The following is a 21,716-nucleotide window of genomic DNA, read 5'->3' as shown; positions in this document are numbered from 1 at the left end:
TGAACAGCGTTTATTTTTTCCCTTGTAGTTGCTGGAGATCCCGGGGTCCTTGTGGCCCAATGACACGGTTATTACACGCGCAAGAAAAACGAACGCACGCGCGGGCTCGGCCGGCAGGTTGCGTAACTTGCTCCTTCCTCCCGCGTTCCGCGCGCTCATTGTAAGTCAGCGTGCTCCCTCCCAAATCTATATGGCTATATGCGATCAATCTAAACTCTAAAGCACAGACCGAAGGAGGAAAGAAGAAGAACAAGAGAGGCTACAGAAGCTCCAATTTTTTTCTTGAATCTCAGGTCGCACACCATTAATGGAGATTTCTCAATACCAATTGGAGATGAAAGATCGCAGACCGGATGCTCTTGGAGACTTGCGGGTCCTCCCCGACGAAGCCATCTGTTCTATCTTGGAGAATCTCACTCCTCGAGACGTCGCTCGCCTTGCATGTGTTAGCAGGTTTCTCTTTTTCACTTGGTTTCCTTTGTATTATTTTTTCTTTTAATTTCAATTGTAAATTGTTTTTTTCTTCTTTATCTCACTTTCGAAAGCAAAACTTCACACCTGGTTGGAATTGTTGTCGTTAATTTTTATTAGGTAGAATTATTATTGTTATTGCTGTTAGTATTCATTGAAGGGCACTTTCAAATAACATTGGCCACATTTTCCTTCTCATGGTTTGGCGATGCTCATTTCGTATTGAATCTTTGTTCTAACTGTTCTATCTATTATTCTGAAGTCCACTACAAAGTTATAAAGATTCTAAGTGCTCACAGATCTTCTCCATTTGTATATCCATGAAGGACGGGTACTACTAATATTTTGCTAACTTAGCTCTATTCGTTTAGACCTGTTACTGCCTTTGACAAGATGGTCTTTTGTTCTACAAAATTCTCTTTTTTTTTTTTTTTTAATGTGCTATAAAATTGTTGAGGTGTGGTAGAAGAGTTAAAACTAATGAACTTCGAAGTCAGGCTATGGAGACTAGGCTTGCACCCTAGATTGTATTTGGTTTGAAATCTTCCTTAAAGTATGCTCTGAAAAGGTTATAATTTACTTTGTTAAGTTGACTAGAAAATGTTTGTACATCATAATCCAATCAGTTGTTGCTGGAATGCCTTGAGGAATAGCTCTGAGGTTTGAGGTATTTTTTTAATGAATAATAATAAATTTATTGATTCAGAAGTAAATTTAGAGTGAGTTCATACATCATCTCAGCGAGAGGCGCGAGCTGCAGCCCCTCCTTGAATCTTACAAGTAAACTAGGAAAGAAAAACAGGTATCACAACTGAGCCCAAAATAATTCTTCCCTATTTACCCCTTGCTTAGCTAACATATCTGACAAAGCATTTGCTGATCTCCCCACCCACTGTACAGTGACCAACATATTCCTTGTCAACCAACTGAATTTCTTCATTTCATTCTTGTATCGCCACATAGCTTCTTCAGAATTTTTCAACCAACCCACCACCACTTTGGAGTCTCCCTCGATTATTAGTTGTTGTACCCCCAGCTGGTTTGCAAATTGCACACCTTGTACAACAACTAAAAGTTCTGCCCTGATGGAGTTCCCAAATCCCAAGGGACCTGAGTAAAGCAACAAAATCTCTCCCTTCGCATTTCTCAAAGCACCCCCCATTCCGGATAAACCTGGATTACCCATGCTACTTCCATCAAAGTTCAACTTTAGTGAACCTTAGAATGGAGGAGACCGGCCTGTAATTGATTTGTCCTTTAGAGATGAACACCTCGCTACTGCTGACCAATTTTTCCAAAGGTCATTAAAGGAGAATTGATGAAAGATTTCCAAGGTCTTCAGCCAATGCATTGCTCTATTCAACACACAGTCTTTCAAAACTTGGCTGCTCCTTTCCTTTTCTTGAAAGATTCTAAGGTTTGAGGTATTGCACATTAGTTGCCAGACAGGGCACTTGACTACTGTGGTTTGAATTTACTTTTTATTTTTTTTGGGTGGAGTGCCAACACATCTTGTAGTTTGACTATTGGCATAAGTTTTATAACTTTGTATTTTATTTCACTTTTAGTACTGCTGAAAATTTTAAATTTGTAATGAAACCACCCATATGGACCATGGTCTCTTTTTGGTTATTAGAGTAGTAGTGTTATTTTCCTCTTAGAGGCTTGAAGGAATTTAGTTGTAATATATTTGCTTCTTTGTTCTATTTTATATTGCTATTGATCAAACTCTTTTTGTGTAAATACGCAGTGTGATGTACATACTATGCAATGAAGAGCCACTGTGGATGAATCTATGCCTTAATAGTGTCAAGGGTCAGCTTGAGTACAAAGGCTCCTGGAAAAAGACAACACTACACAAGTATGATTAATATCTCATGTCCAAATGTTGCAGAGATTTCAACACACTATTGAAGCTTGGATCCTATTGGTCCTTATGAATTGGACCAACTATTGAACCAACAAATTCTTTTTCCTTTCAGTCAAAACCTGTATATATATATATATATATATTGTCCCAACAGAGTAACAATCAGTTTCAAAAGAGCCAATAAAAAAATCAGTTTCAAAAGTCTAAAACCAGCCTTGATTTCAAGTGGTCCTGATTAAGGATGTCACCAACCTAAGCCTTAACTATTTTTATGAGTCTTTTTTTAACTCACAGGAAATTTCAAAAGCTTCAATGTTTCTTTTCTTTATTCTTTTTGTTTGTTCACTTTGTCGCCTATTATTTGCAACCTAAATTTTGTTTACTTTGCCAGACAAAATATACCTGATGAAGTTGCTGGATCTGCCAGGAAACCAATTCATTTTGATGGTAATATAGTATGTTGTGTTATGAGTTGTTGTTTCTTGATGGAAATGCAATGCCTATTCTTTCCAATTTCCCCCTCCTATCTTCCTTTCCTTTTTCTTTCAATATTCAGAACAATTACTATATTATTTTCCTTTTGCAGGATTCAACTCTTTATTCCTGTACAGAAGATTGTATAGGTGCTTTACCACATTGAATGCATTCTCTTTTGACAAAGGAAACGTGGAAAGAAAGAAAAACCTCTCTCTAGAGGATTTTCATCATTTATATGATGGGCAAAAACCGGTAAATTTTTTTAATATTTTTATTGAATTTTAAAGAAGTTGATTTGATGCAAAATTTTGTACGATAATATTTGTTTTCATCCTGTACAACTTTCATATTTTCTCCAAACCCTCCAATTCTTAAATCTTACACTTGTGCCAAACATTGTTATTTCATAACAAAAAATGATCATTTGGTAAAGTGGGAGGTGATGTCAAGGAACAGGGATATCAGAGGCTTAGGGATAGGAAATAGCAAACTCAAGAACTTGGCACTATTGGGCAAATGGTTATGGAGGTTTCCTTTGGAACAACAAAATTTGTGGCATAATGTAATTGCATGTATACATGACATGGCAAACAACGGATGGGATGTTGGTCTTGATCCTAGTGCATCACGGGCATCTCCTTGGAAAGCAATCCACAACTTGCTACCTTCCTTCCTCTTGTATATCAGGTATGATGCTTGTACTGACAATAGAGTGCGTTTTTGGGAGGATGTCTGGCTTGGGGATACTTCTCTTAAAAATAGATTTCCACCTATCTACTCCTTATCCCTCAACAAAGGGAGAGTGATTTCTTTTGTGTGTGCTAATGTAAACACATGGGATTTGGGATTAAGGAGAGGGTAGGGAATCTGAATTGGGCATTATAGATGATCTCATTGCCCTTCTTAGCAGTGCTTCCTTGGACCCTTCTTGTCGGAACACTAGGATTTGGTCGATGTCCCCCTCTGGCTCTTTTACCTGTGCTTCCTCTTACTCTACCCTCCTTCACTCCTCACACCCGGTAGTTTCTTTTCCTATAAAGGAAGTTCGGTGTAATCCTATACCCCCAAAAATAAGAGCCTTTTGCTGGGTGGTGGTGCTCCAGAAAATCAGTACTATGGATAAATTACCACAAAGGAGGTCGAATCATTGCCTCTCTCCTCATGCTTGTTGCCTTTGTTTGGGAAATGGTGAGACAATTGCACACCTTTTAATATCTTGTCCATTTGCTTCCTTTTATGTGGGATTGGTTCTCCTCCCTATTTGGCTATAGGTGGACCCCTCCCCCGGATGTGGTAAGCCTTTTTGACCCATATTTTTTCACACTACCAAAGAAAAGGGGTAAAGTGATGTGGATGGCAACAAGAGCAGCCATCCTTTGGTTTATATGGGAGGAAATGAATAACAAAATCTTCCAAGAGGTAGAAAGATCAAACGAGCAAGTCATTGACTATATAGCCTTTAAAACTATACATTGGCTGAAGGTTACTGACTTGTTCAAAGACTTTTCAGTGGATGATATACTAAGGGGGTGGTCAGCAGTGGAAAATTCTTCAACTAGATAGTCTGTGTTTCAACCTTATTGGACTCCTGTAGCACAATAAAGGGTAAAATTAAACTTTGACGGAAGCTCCTTGGGTAATCTAGGACCCTCTAGAGTTGGGGGGTCTTTAGGGATGGGGAGGGCAGACTAATGGCACTATATTCTGGTCCCATAGGTGTGGGAGACTCTTTGAGAGTTGAAATTATGGCTATACTACAAGGCTTGAGATTGTTTAAGCAATAGGGATTTCAGAACTTTGAGGTGGAGGGAGATTCTAAATTGTTGATAGGATGGTTGCAGACAAAAAATCTGGATGTATGGACTTTCAGACAACAGATAAGGAAATACTATGCTTAGCAAGGGAGGCTGGGGTAATCTTCAAATGTGTACAGAGATTAGCCAACTCTGTGGCTGATGGTTTGGCAAAGCAGGGGGCCTTTAGAGGGATAAGAAGAAGGGAGTGATCTGTAAGTTGGACTTGGAAAAGACTTATGACTTGGTGGGCTGGGATTTCTTGAGGAAAGTTTTGACTAAATTTGGGTTTGGGGCTAGATGGTGTAAGTGGATCATGGGTTGTGTCCGGAATTGTCATTATTCAGTGCTAGTGAATGGGACAGTGGTAGATTTCTTTCCAGCCAGTAGGGGGCTCATTAAAGGTTGGAGAGTTGGGAGGGTGGAAACCCCCCTCACTCACTTACAGTTTGTTGATGACACGATTTTGTTTTGTGAAGGCGGTAATGTGAGCTTTATCAGGAACTTGAAGTCGGTGATACAACCGTTTGAGCAAATGTCCAACTTGAAGGTTAACCTTGGGAAAAGTTGTGTAGTGAGGGTGAATTTGGAGGAGGGAGAGATCAGGGAGAGTGCTGAAGTGCTGGGGTGTGAAGTCTCTGGGTGGCCTTTGAACTACTTAGGGTTGCCATTAGGTGATAATCCTATGAGAGAGAGCTTTTGGAACCCGGTGGTGGAAAGGTTTGAAAAAAGACTGGTATCCTAGAAAAAGAACTACCTCGCTCTTGGTGGGAGAATTACACTAATTAAGGCCGCGCTTGCTAACTTACCCATCTTTTTCCTGTCGATGTTTAAAATCCCAGTGAAGGTTGCTAACAGATTGGAGAAGCTAATGAGAGATTTCCTGTGGGAGCCGGGTGAGGAGAAGAGGGATCATAGAGTTAGCTAGGAGATAGTGTGTAGGAGTAAGACTTGTGGTGGTTTGGGGATTGGGAGTATTAGGAGAAGGAATATGACCCTGTTGGGAAAGTGGTTGTGGAGGTTCCCTCTGGAGAAGGAGAAGCTATGGGCTAGAATAGTGGCAAGTATACATGGGCTGGAGCACAATGGATGGGACGCTGGAATCAGAGCTAGGACCACAAGCAATTCTCCTTGGAAATCCATTCATGACCTGCTACCAGTTTTTTCCCCTAATATCAGGTATGATTTGAATTCCGGTAACTCCATAAAATTTTGGGAACAAACCTGGGTGGGGAGTGCCCCTCTAAAGGATCAATTTCCTTCTTTGTATGCTCTTTTTGAGTTGAAAAATGAGCCAATCTCGTCTTTCATTACCCCGTCCTCTTCCACTTCTGGGATTGGGTGGAACTTGGGTCTAAGAAGGGATTTGAGGGACTCAGACTTCGACAGTATTTCAAGCCTTATCGCACCTCTTGATAACGTTGTCTTAGACCCCACTAGGGCGGATTCTAGAATTTGGACACCTATCCCCAATGGCATCTTTTCTTATGCTTCTTTCTTCAAAGTCTTAAGTTAGTCTACCAGTCCTATTTTCCCCCCTTTCCTTGTTGATGAGGTTTGGTGCAAAGCAATACCTCCTAGGGTTGGTAGTTTTTGTTGGGAAGCCTATCTGGAAAGAATCAAGACTGGTGATCTACTCCAAAAGAAGAAACCCAATACTTGCTTGTCACCTTAGTGGTGTGTTCTTTGTAAAGCGGATGGGGAGACTGGTTTTCACCTACTGGTGTCTTGCCATTTTGCGAGGCCAATTTGGGATTGGGCTTTCTCCCTATTTGGATGTAGCTGGAATCCTCCATCAGACTTGCAGAGCCTTTTTTTCCCTTCTTTTTTCAGGTGTCGGATAAAAAGGGGAAGGACTACGTGGAGAGGACTAAGGGCTGCAGTATGTTGGACACTTTGGGAAGAAAGAAACTCTAGGATATTCTCAGAAGTTGAGAGAGGAGCAGCAGATCTGAGGGCTATCATACATATTAGGGCAGTACAGTGGTGGAAATCTTTGGAGCTATTCACAGATTACACTGTGGATGACATGTTGAAGAAGTGGGGTGAAATTGCAAATTGCACACAGACCAAGTCAGTAATGATTGTGGCTTGGACCCCTCCACTTGGTGGATTCTTGAAATTAAACTTTGATGGGTGTAGTAGGGGAAATCCGGGACAATCGGGGATTGGGGGTGTTTTTAGGGATGAAAATGGGGTCATTTCTGCCATTTTCTTAGGCCCAATTGGAGTGGGTGACTCCCTTAGAGCTGAGATCTTTGCAGTTATGGAAGGAGTCTGGAAAGCTAAGGAGTTGAACATTAGGAAACTTATAATTGAAGGGGATTCAGAGGTGGTGATAGGGTTGCTGATTAAAGATCACAATGGCTTATGGAAGTACAACAATGAGAGGAGGAAATTCAAGCAGCTGGTGCGGGAGATGGAAGTTAAGACATGTTGGGTTAAAAGATCGGCTAATTCCCTAGCTGATGGTTTAGCTAAACAAGGGGCAGGGGCAGAAAGGGATTCACTGTTTTTGGCTAAGCTGTAACTTTAGTGTTTTTTTCTTTTTTTTTCCTGTTCTTGAGGTTCTTTGTTGCTCTTGGAAGATAAGTGTGTTTGTCTTCCTCTTGTAAATCTTCTATTGATGATTTAATGAAAGTGTTATTGATCAAAGAAAAAAAAAAAAAAACAGGGCGCCTTTAGGGAGAACTTTTTTTGGGCTGTATTATAACTTCCTAGTTTGATTGGGTCAACACTCATTTTTTGACTGGTTGACAATGTATGATGATGAATTACTAATTTTAATAAAGTCACCATTTCCAATAAAAAAAGCAGATGGCCCACAACAAAAACTGAAACTAAGGAAGGGAGCCTGCTGTAACCCATCAGCCACTTGGTTTAGATGTCCAAGGATGGGTTGAGAAAAGCAAAATGCTCTCTTTTATGTAATTGGTGCAGTGTTCTAATCTCTAAGGTCCACTTCCCATACTTTGGTGTTCCACCTGGTTGCATTTCAGTGTTACATGGGCAGGGGAGTTGGAATCTGACACATGTCCAAGAGTCTGCCTTGGCAAGATGAGAAAGCATGGTCTCACAGGCATGTCTATGGAAAAGTATATACTATTAAAGAAGTTCTTTTTTTTTTGTGTTCTAACATTTTAAAGGGTCTTAGATGTTGCATTTCTTACCAAGTAACCCTTGATATGAAATTAATCTTGCACATTATCTGTTCATTGATGTAAATAAGCTGGGAGAAAAAGGAAATGTTATGCAGAAGTATCCTCAAGAATATCTGGAGTGTCATCCATTTCTGATGCTGCATTTCTGATGCTTGTCCCACATGGACATGTCATCCATTTAGGATAGTCCATGCAACACTGTCGCATTTGCAGAGTTTTATTCAATGACTAAAGAGCCCAGCCATCTCTCTCTGGCTATCCTGACTCCAGTAAGGAGGATAACAAATTGAGCTCTAGCAGCATCAGCATCCACCAATAGGCCCACTGAAAGCCCATGCAACAGCCCCATCAACATTGTGATCGTATAATACTCTCCCAATGCCTTTATCTCCTCCTCTCTCTTTTCCTTTCTATCTCTTCAATTCTGTAGATACAAGGGATTTATGTAGAGGGTATGCAAAGAAGGTGTCCAATGAAAATACAATCTATAATGGAAATGAAGCATAGTTTTATACTTTATATGGGTACCCTTAAAAGTCAAATCATCTCCAACATCATTTACAGATTTACTTCCTTTAGACAGCCAGCATATCGAGTTCCAATAGAAATTCTAGGTCTCTGATCTCCCTTCTGATTTGGGGGCATCTCCAAGTCCCATTTACTTTCTTTTTTTTTTCTCCTGACTTGGCATTTCTTGAATCCCCTTGTATTGAAATACTTGATTTAATTGGTTTCTTCTTGATTACCGATGATTAGGGAGGAATGAATGCCTTTGTGTTTTTCAAATGTGATTCTCAAATATACCATAATATATGAAAACCACCTTGTTATCTTAATAACTTGAAGGAGGCAGCACCTTCAAAAATGTCTAGAGTCTGAACCAAACAAAAGATGGAAACCTGCTAATAAAATGCATGTTCCCAACAAAAGTGTTCTTCATCCATTATGGACTGTTCCAACTCCTGGGTTCATAAAGCTAATCTTTGATGGCAGTAGCGAAGGAAACCCTGGCCCTTCAGGAACTGGAGGGGTCTTTAGGAATTAGGAATGAGGTGGGCGAGATTATTGCTATGTTCTCAGGTCCAATTGGGGAAGGAGACTCTCTCTGAGCCTAAGTTCTAGTTGTTATGGAAGGTGTCGAAAAGGCAAAGGAGCTCAACTTAAGGAGGTTAATTATTGAGGGAGACTTGAAACTGGCAATAAATTGGTTGCAAAAGAGAGGAAAGCAGAATGTGGAGTTACCTAAATGAGAAGAGAATTTTCAATTGGTGGATCCGAGACATGACAATGAGGTTTCAATGGGTAAAGAGGTGTGCTAATTTGTTTGCAGATGCACTAGCCAAACAAGGGGTGGGAAGGAATCAATTGTTTTCATTAATAAATTGATTCTGTTACTGATAAAAAAAATGCATGTTCTTCATTGAAGAAAATAGCATAGCCCTCTAGAGACGAGGGAATTCTAAGAGTTGAGTGGAAACAGCCAGAGGTTAACAAAATAAAATTGAATTCTGATGGAAGCTCTATGGGCAACCTAGGAGCGGCAGGAATAGGGGGAGCAACCAGGAATGCAGAATGCAAGATATTGGTTCTATATTCAGGACCAATTGGCATTACAAGCTCGAAGCAATTGGCTTTTCGTCAGGTGGAAGTGGAAGTGGATTCAAAAGTTGTTATATCTTGGGCAAGATGTAATAGACGTGTCCCATGGACCCTCAAACATATCTTTAGAGAAGTGGAGAGATTAGCAAAGGATATAAATGCTGATTTTAGGTGGATCAGGAGGAGTACAAATGGGTTAGCAGATACTTTAGCCAAACAAGGGGCTACAAGGAAGCTTTTATATTGGGCCTTGTTGTAACTTTGATTGCAATTCTTGGGGATGACGTTTGGATCATTAGTCCGTAGACTCTGTACTTAACTCAACATATTTAATTAATGAATCAATCCTTATTGCTGATAAAAAAAAATGCATGTCCTTCACTTCATTCCCTTTCAAAAATTTCTGCCCTATTTATAAACTTATAGGATAGGATATTCTTATTACAACAAAATATCATCTTCTAATTTAGAAAAAGGGAACAAATTATCTTTATTGATCATTTTGAATCTCTTAATATTTCCTGAGTTCTAACACTCCTAACTATATTCAAAATAGGAAATAGCCTAGAAGATGATTCAATAATAAACTCGGCAACTAAGATTATTCTCTACTAACATCTCAATGCAAACTTTATTTTCTTCCAAGTTTTCAAAATAGGAGATTTTGGCAGCTTTGATAGTTAAAACGGCTGAGTGGATTTAATAAGTTACATCCATAGAAAACTCTTGATGCATTTGGTTGCTAGTAGGCCCATGAATGGTGTGTGGGCTGTGGAGCCCACAACAGAATCCTCTTTTCCTTAGCAGGTTTTGGCTCTCCATCGTGAACCATCTCTAATAATTCAAAATCTGGGACCAAAGTTCTTGTCCTTTTTGCTGTAGTGGATAAATGATTATGGACTGCATGACTGCTATGGGCATCAAATAAAAATTGGATATTCCATTTTATACTTCATTTCTGTGAATTTTCACATGTGTGAATCTTGCCTTCAACTGACTCTGGTATGAAGCCCTAGCCTTTGAAAGGACTGAGGAACACACCATTCTTGGATAGGAACAAATTTAGTTATTAAAGGAGGTGTTTGGCTCAGGGAATTAAATTTGGTTCTAGGAAGACACTTGGTTTGGTGACCAGCCTTTAAAGGAGGTGTTTCCTTCTTTGTATTCTATTTCTTTCTACAAAGGTCATTTCAAATTTTCTTGTTCTTCCTTCTTTGCCTTTGAGTTTTATTTGGAATCTCGGATTTTGAAGGGGTGAGGAAGCAACTTGTCTGTCAGAGCTTCTCCTTCTTCTTGATAGTGTCAGCTTAGAGCTTCCTTGTCCAGATAGAAGAGTTTGGTTCCCAAGCTCTAAAGGTTCCTTTTCTTGTGCCTCCTTTTTTAAAGCTCTTTGTCAGTCCCCTTCTTCTCTGTCCTTTCCTTTGAAAGAAGTGTGGTTTCAGTTGATTCCCCCCTAAAATTCAAGCCTTCTGTTGGGAAGTGGCTCTTAGGAAAATTAACACTCTAGATTATTTGCAAAAGAAGAGGCCTTTTCTGTGTATTTTCCCGAATTGGTGCATTCTATGCAAATCTGATGGTGAATATTGTTACCATTTACTAATTTCTTGTTCACTTGCTACAGATATATGGGATTGGTTTCTCTCTTTGTTTGAGTGCAGGTGGAATATGCCAACAGAGATAAAAATGCTATTTGACCCATCTACCTTTGCTTTACCGAAGAAGAGGGGAAGAGTAATGTGGAGGAACACTAGAGCAGCAGTGGTGTGGACTTTGTGGGAAGAGAGAAATGCTAGAATCTTCCAAGAGAAAGAAAGGAGAAAACGACAAATTATGGAGTGTGTAATGACTAGGGTTGTACACTGGCTACAAATGTTGGAATTATTAAAAAATTTCACATTTGATGATATTTGGAGGAATTGCCCTTTAGTGACTTCTCAGTGTAGAAGGTTAAGGCAAGGTTGGCTTGGACACCTCCCATTGGAGGATTTCTAAAACTAAGCTTCAATGGGAGTAGTCAAGGCAACCTAGGCCTAGTTGGAATAGGAGGGGTCATCAGAGATAAGGAAGGAAATTTAAGAGCGTTCTTCTTAGGACTGGTGGGGAATGGATACTCCTTAAAGGCAGAATTGTACACAGCCCTACAAGGCGTACAGATTGCAAGAGAGTTAGGATTGGAAAATTTGGTGATAGAAAGGGACTCCAAGGTGGTGGTGGGTTGGCTAAAAAACTAGATTTAGTGATTTGGGCTTACAGAAATGAAATGAAGAAATTCAAGTGGATAACTCAGCAGATGGATGTAACTATACAATGGGTGGGGAGGGAGGCAAATGCTTTTGCTGATTCTCTAGCTAAACAAGGAGTAACTAGGGATCAGTTGTACTAGGCCCACTTGTAACTTTATGATGTTTCTGTATTAATGAGTGAGGCTGCACCTCGCACCTCATATTGGGATGCTTGTAACAGACTCTTTATCATTTGCTTCTAATGAAATCAATTGAATTTTTATCTATCAAAAAAAACACAAATTTAGTTATTAAATGCTGACATTGATTTATACAATGATTACTTGGTTCTAATGTCCATTTCTTATGTTTTAGAGTTGGAGTCCTTAGTTTTACAAGCTAGAAGCTAATCCTATTAGTTAAACATCTCTGAAACTTTTCAATTTCAGATTCCAAGAGATATTAAAAGGTAGTATGAGATCATCTTGTATGCTAGAGAATCCATGGAGCTGAAAAAGATTGTAAAGACAAGGAAATTCTACCCAAGGGTAACAATATTTGCACCAAATGTTTGTCCACAATATTTGAATTTGTACTTGGGGAGGGTTAAGAGATTTTACCCCTCCCCTTGATTCCTTGTATCTGTTTCTTAATTTATTAGTAAAAAGTTCTCTTATTTATAAAAAAAGTTTGTCCACAACCCAGCTTCTTGCTCTGTTTTCAACATTGTAATGAATAATGGACAAGAAAGATATTGGTTTAGTAGGGATGCCATGTTATGGAGTTTATGGGAGGAGCGAACTACAGGAACTTCTCAGATACAAGACAAAATCATTAGATTGTTTTAAACTTGGCCACTATCATCAGTACTGCACCTGGATTTTGATGAGGGATGCTTTTAGGGGATTGGTTGTGTTAGAGGATGAAAATCATTTACTAACTGCAGATTCTATGGCCATGGTTTGAGGATTGCTAACATCTTTCCATGGGAGTCATTAAGCCAAGCTTCAATGGAACCTTGTCTTGGTGGAGTTGATGAATTTATTGTGGTCTGATTCTGGCCCAAGGACATGGAGACTTCATTCTTGAAAAAATCATACATAACATACCTCTATGACCTTGAGTTCTTTCTTCTTCTGGTATAGACACACAAAAGTGTGGAAGCTGAACGTAAATCTCAGGTGGTCATTTGAGTGTATGTGGTGATTCCATTAGCGTCATTTTGATGTAACACCATATTAGGGTTAGCCAGGTCAAAGCCTTGCTGGAAAAGTGGACATCTTTTCATAATGAATATTGCAGTTGCACCATTTATCATTTTATAGTATGGGAAGGAGTGGCATGGATACAGTCAAGTCATATCAGGGATCTTCTAACCCAGGTAAGATCTCTTACAGTACTTGTCTGTGTTTTGTGTTTCACTCCTTTAGAATTTCTCTTTGGGTTGGCCCCCTTTTGTTTTTGAGTGCCCTTTCTATGCATTGATCTCTTTTTATCATTACTAATGAAAGTGTTATATGAAGTATGAAAGGATGAACAAATTCGGGTGTTGTATGAAGGAGTATGCTAGGGGTTCTAAATTGTACTCTCAATAATTGTGTCTCAAACCCTTTTTTTTGCAACGAGTAACCAAAACTTGTAGACTCTTGGCTTCCTTAGGAACTGCTATAGCCATACATTGAGTATGGTTTTCCTGTTTTGTTTCTTTAAATTATACATTCTGAAATTATTTTGGCAACTGAATCCTTTTATTCATAATAAATGGTTATAGAAGCAAATGATTTGTTGCTGTTGTCAAATTATTTCCTCATGCCTCTCTTATGGTCACAAATTTATAATAGATGCTCTTTCCATTCCTTTAAATGGTTTTATCATCTAAAAGGGCCATTACCCAATTCTGGTCCCAGACATCATGGTCTTGGGAAGAGTGAACTGGATACAGACCAAATGCTGTTTGCAAAGTGGCTGTCTCAGATTTGAATCTATTTCCCCACACTTATCAGCATAATACATTACCATCACACAAACCAGTGACTCCTGTCAATAATAGTTCTATAATCTATGTTGATTACCTCTAAAGAATCAAAAATGGTTTATTTTGTTCATATGAGATCATCTTAAATTCTTCTTCAGTTATTTTTTGGTTGGTAATTCTTTTCCAGGTTTTGCTTACTGAACTAGCTGAAACTTGGCCAGCAAGAAGTATGTGGTCAGCAGAACATTTATTACTAAACTATGGAGAGATAGCATTCAAGATTTCTCAAAGAAGTTCTAGGAAAATCACTATGAAGTTCAAGGATTATGTCTCATACATGAACTTTCAGCATGATGAGGACCCTCTCTACATTTTTGATGACAGGGTACTTCAAATAATATTAAAGATATCTTTGAGATGTAGAGCTTCTTAAAACTGCTTGAATTACTAACATTGTATTCTTACAGTTTGGGGAAGTTGCACCAGGTTTATTGGAGGATTATGATGTGCCTCATCTATTCCGGGAAGACTTTTTTGATATCTTAGATAGAGATCAACGACCACCTTTTAGGTGGCTAATTATTGGGCCAGAGAGGTCTGGTGCATCTTGGCATGTTGATCCAGCTCTTACCAGTGCCTGGAATACTCTTTTGTGTGGACGGAAAAGGTAAGTTAATCGCTGGATGGAAGCAATCTTTCTTTATTCTACCTGATCAGATGCAGTGTTGTGTATCAGTATCATAGTAAGAGCAGATGCCTATTGGTCTATGATACCCAGATACCTCTACATGCCTAGCATACTGGTGTTGGATGCATTACTTACCAGATACAATACTAGATACTGCATGGACATTTCTAGATGTATCCTATAGCATTGATACCCTTAAAACATGTAACATGGTATATTTTAACAGATTATATCATAAAAAATCTGTACATGTTAGAAAGTTAATTAAATTTGACAATTTGTAAGTCTTAAGAAATGACATTCATCTTTGAAACCTAGATAATAAACATATTATGGTAGGGATGTCAACAGGTGTGGTTCAGCATGGGTTTGCCTCAACCTGAACCATAGTTGTCATTTGTCAAGGTGACGCCTAGGTACTATGGGGTAAGGCTTTGATGATGATGATGAAGGTTTAAACAAATTAGCATTGAAAGCTGAAATGCTGTAGCCGAAGCAGTAGAAGAGAGGAGAAGACCAAGAGATGCTGAGAATGTCGAACTGAATGACCCAGTCGACAGTACTATTATTTATATTAGAGTACAGTACAATGTTACAGGAAATGACTGGAATGCCCCTGATTAGCGATGGGACACCCAGACAACTTAAAACACTAAACAAACTTAGGCCCATTAACACAGGCCCAGTACGTAACAACTTAAACTCAAATACAGGCTAATAAGAACTCTTATCAGCCAAACCATCAATACATGAAAACCTTCAACCTAACAAGAATGACCAATAATAGTTTTTCCATCTTTCCTGATCTTTTATCATGATTCTTTGATCTTCTTCTTTAATGCATCTAACTTGATTTAAACCTCTTCCTTTTCTTAAAAATATTCACGTACTGAAAATATTCAACAGGAAGACACAATAGCAAATTAGTGGAATAGAAATAGGCTCACCCTAAAAATAACAATTGGTTCCAACAGACGGTTGTAATGTGATCACTAAAAATGGCATTCCATGCTATTGGCTCAACCCCTTAACATTCAGTAGAAATCCTTAATTTGAAATGAGACCTGAAGGAGTTGCAAGAACATGTAACATGTTAAATGGATGAGGTTAGTTTGGAAAAAATTATCAAAGTGAGTAAAAGCTTGATTTTATGATAAACTCTATTCCACTCCTGACCTTGTTTAGGGGTGTGATGCAGGAGCTGAAGAGGCAGAATTGAAATTTTATGAAAATTTATGTATTTCTGTATTTTTGGACAGTAGGGGTATTTTTCTCATTTTTGTAATTTTTGTGGGGTCCAATAATAGGGTTCGATTGTCTAGTTATAATTTGTTTTATGTTTAAAATTTCAGAGTCATTGAATAAATAGGATTAGAGTTATTGAGTGTTCTTTGAATTGAAATAGGATATGACAACTTACTTTGAGTCCAATTAGGATTATTTAGCCTAACAGTTTGACTCCTAATACTATTATTAGTCTAACAGTTTGACTCCAAGGGTTATTATGATTTTAGAGTCTATAAATATGTATGGACGTTATACAAAAAGGAAATGAATTATATTGAGTTTTCTTCAGCTTATGCTAGTTATGGTGAGTGATTCCCATACCCTAGAGTGATTCTAGGCACCCTGTGAGTGATTCCAGGTAGTTTTTCTCTTCTTTCTCTCCCTATTTTCTCTCTTATTCCTTCAAGAAGCCATTACAGCCATCAACAGCCATAAAATTCTGATCCAAGAAGACCATTCAACATTTTCTAAGGACTAGAACTGAGCTGGTCCTACATCAGTTTGGTATCAGAGCTAATGGTTTATTCACTATGTTCTCACAAAGTGACCAATTCTATAGGCCTAGGGTATCTTTTAGACAATCTTACAAGTCTAGAATCAATGATGATTGGGTCTCTGAACCAGATGAAGAGCCTTTGGTTGACTTATTTGAGAAGATGGTGGAAGAAAACCGATCTAATAATGTTGGCTATGGGAGTAAGGTTTTCAAACATGTTAGAAGAGAAAGAGAAATACTAGATTTCAAAGGAGATGATGATCCGCAAGCATTCTTTGATTGGGTTGCTGAACTAGAAGTATATTTTGATTGGCATGATATGTTTGACAAACAAAGGATTGGATTTGTATGGATGAAGCTGACGGGTCATGCTTAAGTATGGTGAGAACTCTTGAGCAACGATTAGAAAAAAAGGCGATGATCCAATTAGTACATGGGCAGAGATGAAGAGGTGTTTGCAAGAAAACTACATCCCTCTAGACTTCTATGATGATCTATATATGGAGTTGACTAATTTCGAGCAAAAGAAGTAGCAGGTTACAACAATGAACATGAAGTCAATGGGAAGAAGGTACAGAGTTCAAAAGAAAGTAGATAATTCCTTGCAAGTTGATGCCTATCCTAGAGCTGAAGTAGAGGATGAAGCTAAAGAAGAAGAATTTCAAGATATAGGAGTTGTAGATATTAAAAATCAAGAAGGTGCAGGCCAGGAAAAAAACAGAAATTGCTGAAGTTTCCAACACCCATGATTAGCTTGAGGTTAATGGTCAAGAAGAAATAGAAGTGGAGCAAGCTAAAGAAATTCAGGTGCAAGATACAAATGGCTGATTGTAGTAGATCCTAGTATGGAAGTAAGTGACTTTACCTTTCAAGTTCAACTAGAACCAATTCAAGGATTACAACCTGACATAGCACATGGTCCACCAACATCAACAATGGAAGGAGTCCTAGAGTTTGTTGATGAACCAAGGATAGCAGAACACATAGAGATGGTGATTCCTAAGCTAGAGGTTGAAGGAAAAGTTCCAAATGTTGCAGTTGGGAGTTTGGATAAGCGAGGGAAGATTTATCACAATCACTGGTTGATGAATTAAGTGTTCAAGAAACTAATGTTATTGATGATTTAACAAAGATGGTTATGGAAGGCAGTGTTTCAGAAATACATTATCCTTTTTCTAGTTATGTGTGTGGCCTCTACTCTATAGTCCAAGCATGCAGCTGTGGGAAGTCCTACTCCTTTTGTAATTGGGGCATATCATCTTTTCATCCTCACGTTCTTTAAAACTCAAGGACGAGTTTTTTTGAACCGGAGGAGAATGATGCTGGAGCTGAAGAGGCAGAATTGGAATTTTATGTATTTCTGTATATTTGGACAGTAGGGGTATTTTTGTCATTTTTGCAATTTTTTGTGGGATCCAATAATAGGGTTTGATTGTCTAGTTATAGTTTGTTTATGTTTAAAATTTCAGAGTCATTGCATAAGTAGGATTAGAGTTATTGAGTCATTTGAGTGTTCTTTGAATTGAAATAGGATATGACAACTTACTTTGAGTCCTATTAGGATTATTGACCCTAAAAGTTTGACTCCTAGGATTATTATGATTTCAGAGTCTATAAATATGTATGGACATTATACAGAAAGCAATGAATTATATTGAGTTTTCTTCAGCTTATTCTAGTTATGGTGAGTGATTCCCATGCCCTAGAGTGATTCTAGGCACCCTGTGAATGATTCCTGGTATTTTCTCTCTTCTTTCTCTCCCTATTCTCTCTTATTCCTTCAAGAAGTCATTATAGGGTCTCAGTTGATACTGCCCTGCACTGCCCCATGAACAGCAACTATGATCTGGGGATATCAAGGAGTTGGATTTGGTATGGAATTGGCTTAATCCAAACCTGACCCTGGTTAGGCTCACTTAACTCAAAATAGACCCTCTATCTGACCAAGGCTGTTCTGAACTCAACTCAATAGGGTTAGATCAAGGCAGATTTTCAACCCATTCACATCCCTAGTGTTGTTGTCGTAAGGTGAGTTTAAAGGCATGAGACTGATGCAGGATAGGATAATTTCAAAGCAAACATGATAGAGTTCAAGTTCATAAGCAAGATAAAAAAGGAGGTAAAAGAAAGAAGTAAAATACAAATAAGGTAATAATTAAAAAGAGTAGGATACCTGGGACTTGCTCAATTCAATGAATATGGCTCACTATCAATTCAGGGCCCAGCCTCCATGGAACCTATATTAGAAAATATCAATCATATTGAGATTATGTCTGAAAAAAGTGGCACTTCAGGATGTCTTAAAATCTGAAACATGAAACCGATTATACATTGTCAAATCTAAAGAATGTGCATGACAAGAAATAGGATAAAAAGGAATTCCCAGTTTTAATGGCACCAAACCACAGAAGATGGGCTAACAAAACAAGGAGCAACTAGAACACAACTTTTCTGGTATCTGATTCCCTAAGAAGGGAATATGTAAAAAGGATGGGTGGTTAGCAGGGGCTAGGCCAATTCAAGGGGTGCTTAAGCACACCAATTTATCATCATAATTGTTTACTTTAGTCAATAAAGTTTTCTGTTACTGATATAAAAATGGTGCTAAACCACAAATAGGTTTGAGTTTAGAATATTTGGGTGAGATTTTGATTTTTCCTATGTTCATAAGTGACCATTTAGGACAGAAAGATAATACTTTTTCTCCTCCATCTTCCAATGACTTGTGTTTTTCAGTACAGATTATGCTTCTTGATTTTTTTCCCTCCATTCTTTTTTTGCAGAATTAATTTCTTTCTCTGTTTAGTTGCTCTCTTCTAGAATGTTGTTTTCTGTATTGTAAGGAACTGCATGCTGACAAACATGCCAATTCTTTGTTCACTTTTAGGTGGGCATTATACCCTCCTGGCAGAGTACCTGTGGGTGTTACAGTACATGTGAATGAAGAAGATGGTGATGTAAATGTTGAGACTCCATCATCTCTGCAGGTATCCTAGCTTAAAAATGCAACAATGGATAACCATCCAGGAGTTGAATCTTTTATTTGTTTATTCATATGACCAAAATAATTTTAGGATCTTTTTTTGGGTTTTCTTTGGGTTCTTGTTTCTGGTGATGTCTTATAACCTCCTGCTGTACTTCATCTTTTCTTAATGAATTTTTATTTGATTCTTCAAAAAAAAAAAAAATTAATCACTTTGATGTTTCTATATCTTAACAGTGGTGGCTAGATATTTACCCAATGTTGACAGATGAAAACAAGCCAATAGAGTGTACACAACTACCTGGTGAGACAATATTCGTTCCAAGTGGATGGTGGCATTGTGTACTAAATCTGGAGACTACTATTGCTGTTACTCAGAACTTTGTGAATTCAAAGAACTTTGAATTTGTATGTCTGGATATGGCTCCAGGCCATCATCACAAGGGAGTTACTCGGGCTGGGTTGCTTGCTATCGACAATAGCACTTTTGAAAATGCTGAAAAGAATGGATTCCATGATAAAAATCAGTCTAGTTACTCAGACATTATCAGAAAAAAGAAGAGGCTCAGACTTTTTGAACAGGGGGAAAATAAATTTTGTGGCAATGAGAAAGGCACTACAAAAGATACTTCAAAAGGTTATAGTAATTTGCAAGGTCAAGATTTCTCTTATAGTATTGACTTCTTATCCATGTTTTTAGAAGAAGAGAGAGACCACTACAACTCCCCTTGGAGCTCTGGGAATTGCATAGGACAAAGAGAGATGAGAGAATGGTTGTACAAGCTTTGGGTTGGAAAACCAACTCTGAGGGAATTAATATGGAAGGTAGTTCTACATTATCCCTTTGTTTTATTTATTTACCTTTTAAATCTGACAGACTGGTTCCTAATATGAATGACAAGGCATAGAATGTCTAAATGCATGTTAGACAGCTTGGAGAAAGGACAAAGAGTGCTCTAGATGTTGGACATGGAAGACAAGACAACCTTTTCAATATGTGCACACTGCATGAGGAAACACAAGGTGTCCACCATATAGACCACTAGGATAACTACCAAGATCATAGTGGTACATCATTTGAGATCCATCACTTAGTTTGACCCAGTGATTTAAAAGGCATGCCTAGGCGCACAGGTGAGGCACATTTTAGGGTATGCGCCTCACCTAGGTCCTAGGTGCATCCTTTTCAAAAGGCGCATGCCTAGTGCACCTAGGCATGCGCCTGATGTGCCTTGATCCTCAGCCCAGGCATGCGCTTTTTTAAATTCTGCACTTTTGCTTTTTTGTTTTTCAGCCTAATGGATGCGCTTTTTGCTTTTTTTTTTATCCTAACAGCTAGGTCGGGGGCTTTGCCTCCAGACCCCCTATTTGCTAATGTTGTTCATTCATTCATTCCAATAAAATATTTTCTTAAAAGGCAATTAAAGTTATAAAGTCATTATTTTTGTGTGAGAAATAAGAATTTAAGACCCTAACACGGATTTGTTCAGGCTTGCCTTGAGGGGCGTGGTACAAAGGCGACTCGTAGAATCAAGAATGCCATATGTTTACATCACATTAGCTACTCGAAGTAATGTAATTGAGGAAAAAAAGAGATTGTGGGTTTTACATGCTTCAAAATTCTTTATATGTTTGATTTTGTTTTTAAATTTTCATTTGAATACGCTTTACATGTTATTTTATGTATTTTAATTTTAGACAGGTTTTTTAAAACCTTTATTTTAAAATTTAAGTTTATATTTTTTATTAACATTATGTTTAATAATTTATTATTATTATTTTTAAATTTTTTGGCATTTCTTTTGAATTTTCTGACATTTTTTTTTAGAATTTTTTTTACTTTTTGTATTTTGTGCCTTGCTTCAAAAAGGTGCACGCCTCGCCTTGTGCCTTGCGCCTCAGGCGCAAATTGACCCATAATCTCCTTGGTCAAGTATTCACACATCAGGTGATCCTAACCAGATGTGTACATGACATTTGTATCAGAAAAGAAAGAATGGATTATATTTAGGATCATCCAATCAAGTTGAGATTTTGCCTAGGAGAGCCCTTAAATGGAGCCCCAGTGGCAGTCATGTCATGTGCCAAATACCCTTTTGCTACTTGTGTTTCCCATCACCATGTGCACCACAACATGATTCCTCAGAGAATAAGTAAGAAAAGCATCTTCCTAAGATGCCCGAAAAACTCTATTTTCCTTTTCTCATTTATTTTTAAGGAACTAAATGCAACATGAATGGGTACGTAACTAATATTTTACACAAGAGGTATTTAATCCTTTTGTTTTGCATGAACCTGTCCAATGACTAATGCTGCATTGGTTTTGTACTTTCAGTTCTTTGATTACCTTAACTTCTTTGTACATCATCTATAATATGATTAGTTCATGTCTTGAAATGTCTTAGGGCGCATGTATAGCACTAAATGCAGAGAAATGGTTAGCATGCATGGCGGAAGTATGTGCCTTCCATAATTTACCTTCTCCCTCAGATGATGAGAGGCTTCCTGTGGGCACGGGTAGTAATCCTGTAAGTAATTTCCTGGCCATCTATGAATGAATCCTGATATTATGAAAGTTTAGTTAGAAAGCCTACTCTTTCAACGTTATCCAATCACACCAGATATCTCTGGAGTCTTCATTAAGAATTTTTTTTTCATCTAAATTATTAAATTCCTAGGGCATGTTAGAGGACA

General features: G+C 38.1%; 1 protein-coding gene across 1 annotated transcript in view; it reads left to right on the top strand.

The window, feature by feature from the left end:
* Nucleotides 1-42: 42 nt before the first annotated feature.
* The window catches only part of LOC148876706 (putative glycosyltransferase), a 35,596-nt gene continuing 13,922 nt past the window's right edge, over nt 43-21,716 (top strand). Inside the window, exons 1-9 of the mRNA XM_088964333.1 lie at nt 43-453; nt 2,222-2,332; nt 2,733-2,788; nt 2,928-3,070; nt 13,756-13,953; nt 14,036-14,235; nt 18,927-19,026; nt 19,260-19,847; nt 21,428-21,550. Of these exons, the coding sequence (XP_088820459.1) occupies nt 308-453; nt 2,222-2,332; nt 2,733-2,788; nt 2,928-3,070; nt 13,756-13,953; nt 14,036-14,235; nt 18,927-19,026; nt 19,260-19,847; nt 21,428-21,550 (1,665 nt within the window). The 5' untranslated portion in view covers nt 43-307. The remainder of the gene's footprint in view (nt 454-2,221; nt 2,333-2,732; nt 2,789-2,927; nt 3,071-13,755; nt 13,954-14,035; nt 14,236-18,926; nt 19,027-19,259; nt 19,848-21,427; nt 21,551-21,716) is intronic.

This window comes from Nelumbo lutea, chromosome 1 (genome assembly GCF_056320005.1).
Source record: "Nelumbo lutea isolate HS-2025 chromosome 1, American lotus-T2T, whole genome shotgun sequence".
NCBI lineage: Eukaryota > Viridiplantae > Streptophyta > Magnoliopsida > Proteales > Nelumbonaceae > Nelumbo > Nelumbo lutea.
Note: the sequence above shows the minus strand (reverse complement) of the source record. Positions and strands in the feature narration are given on the sequence as shown.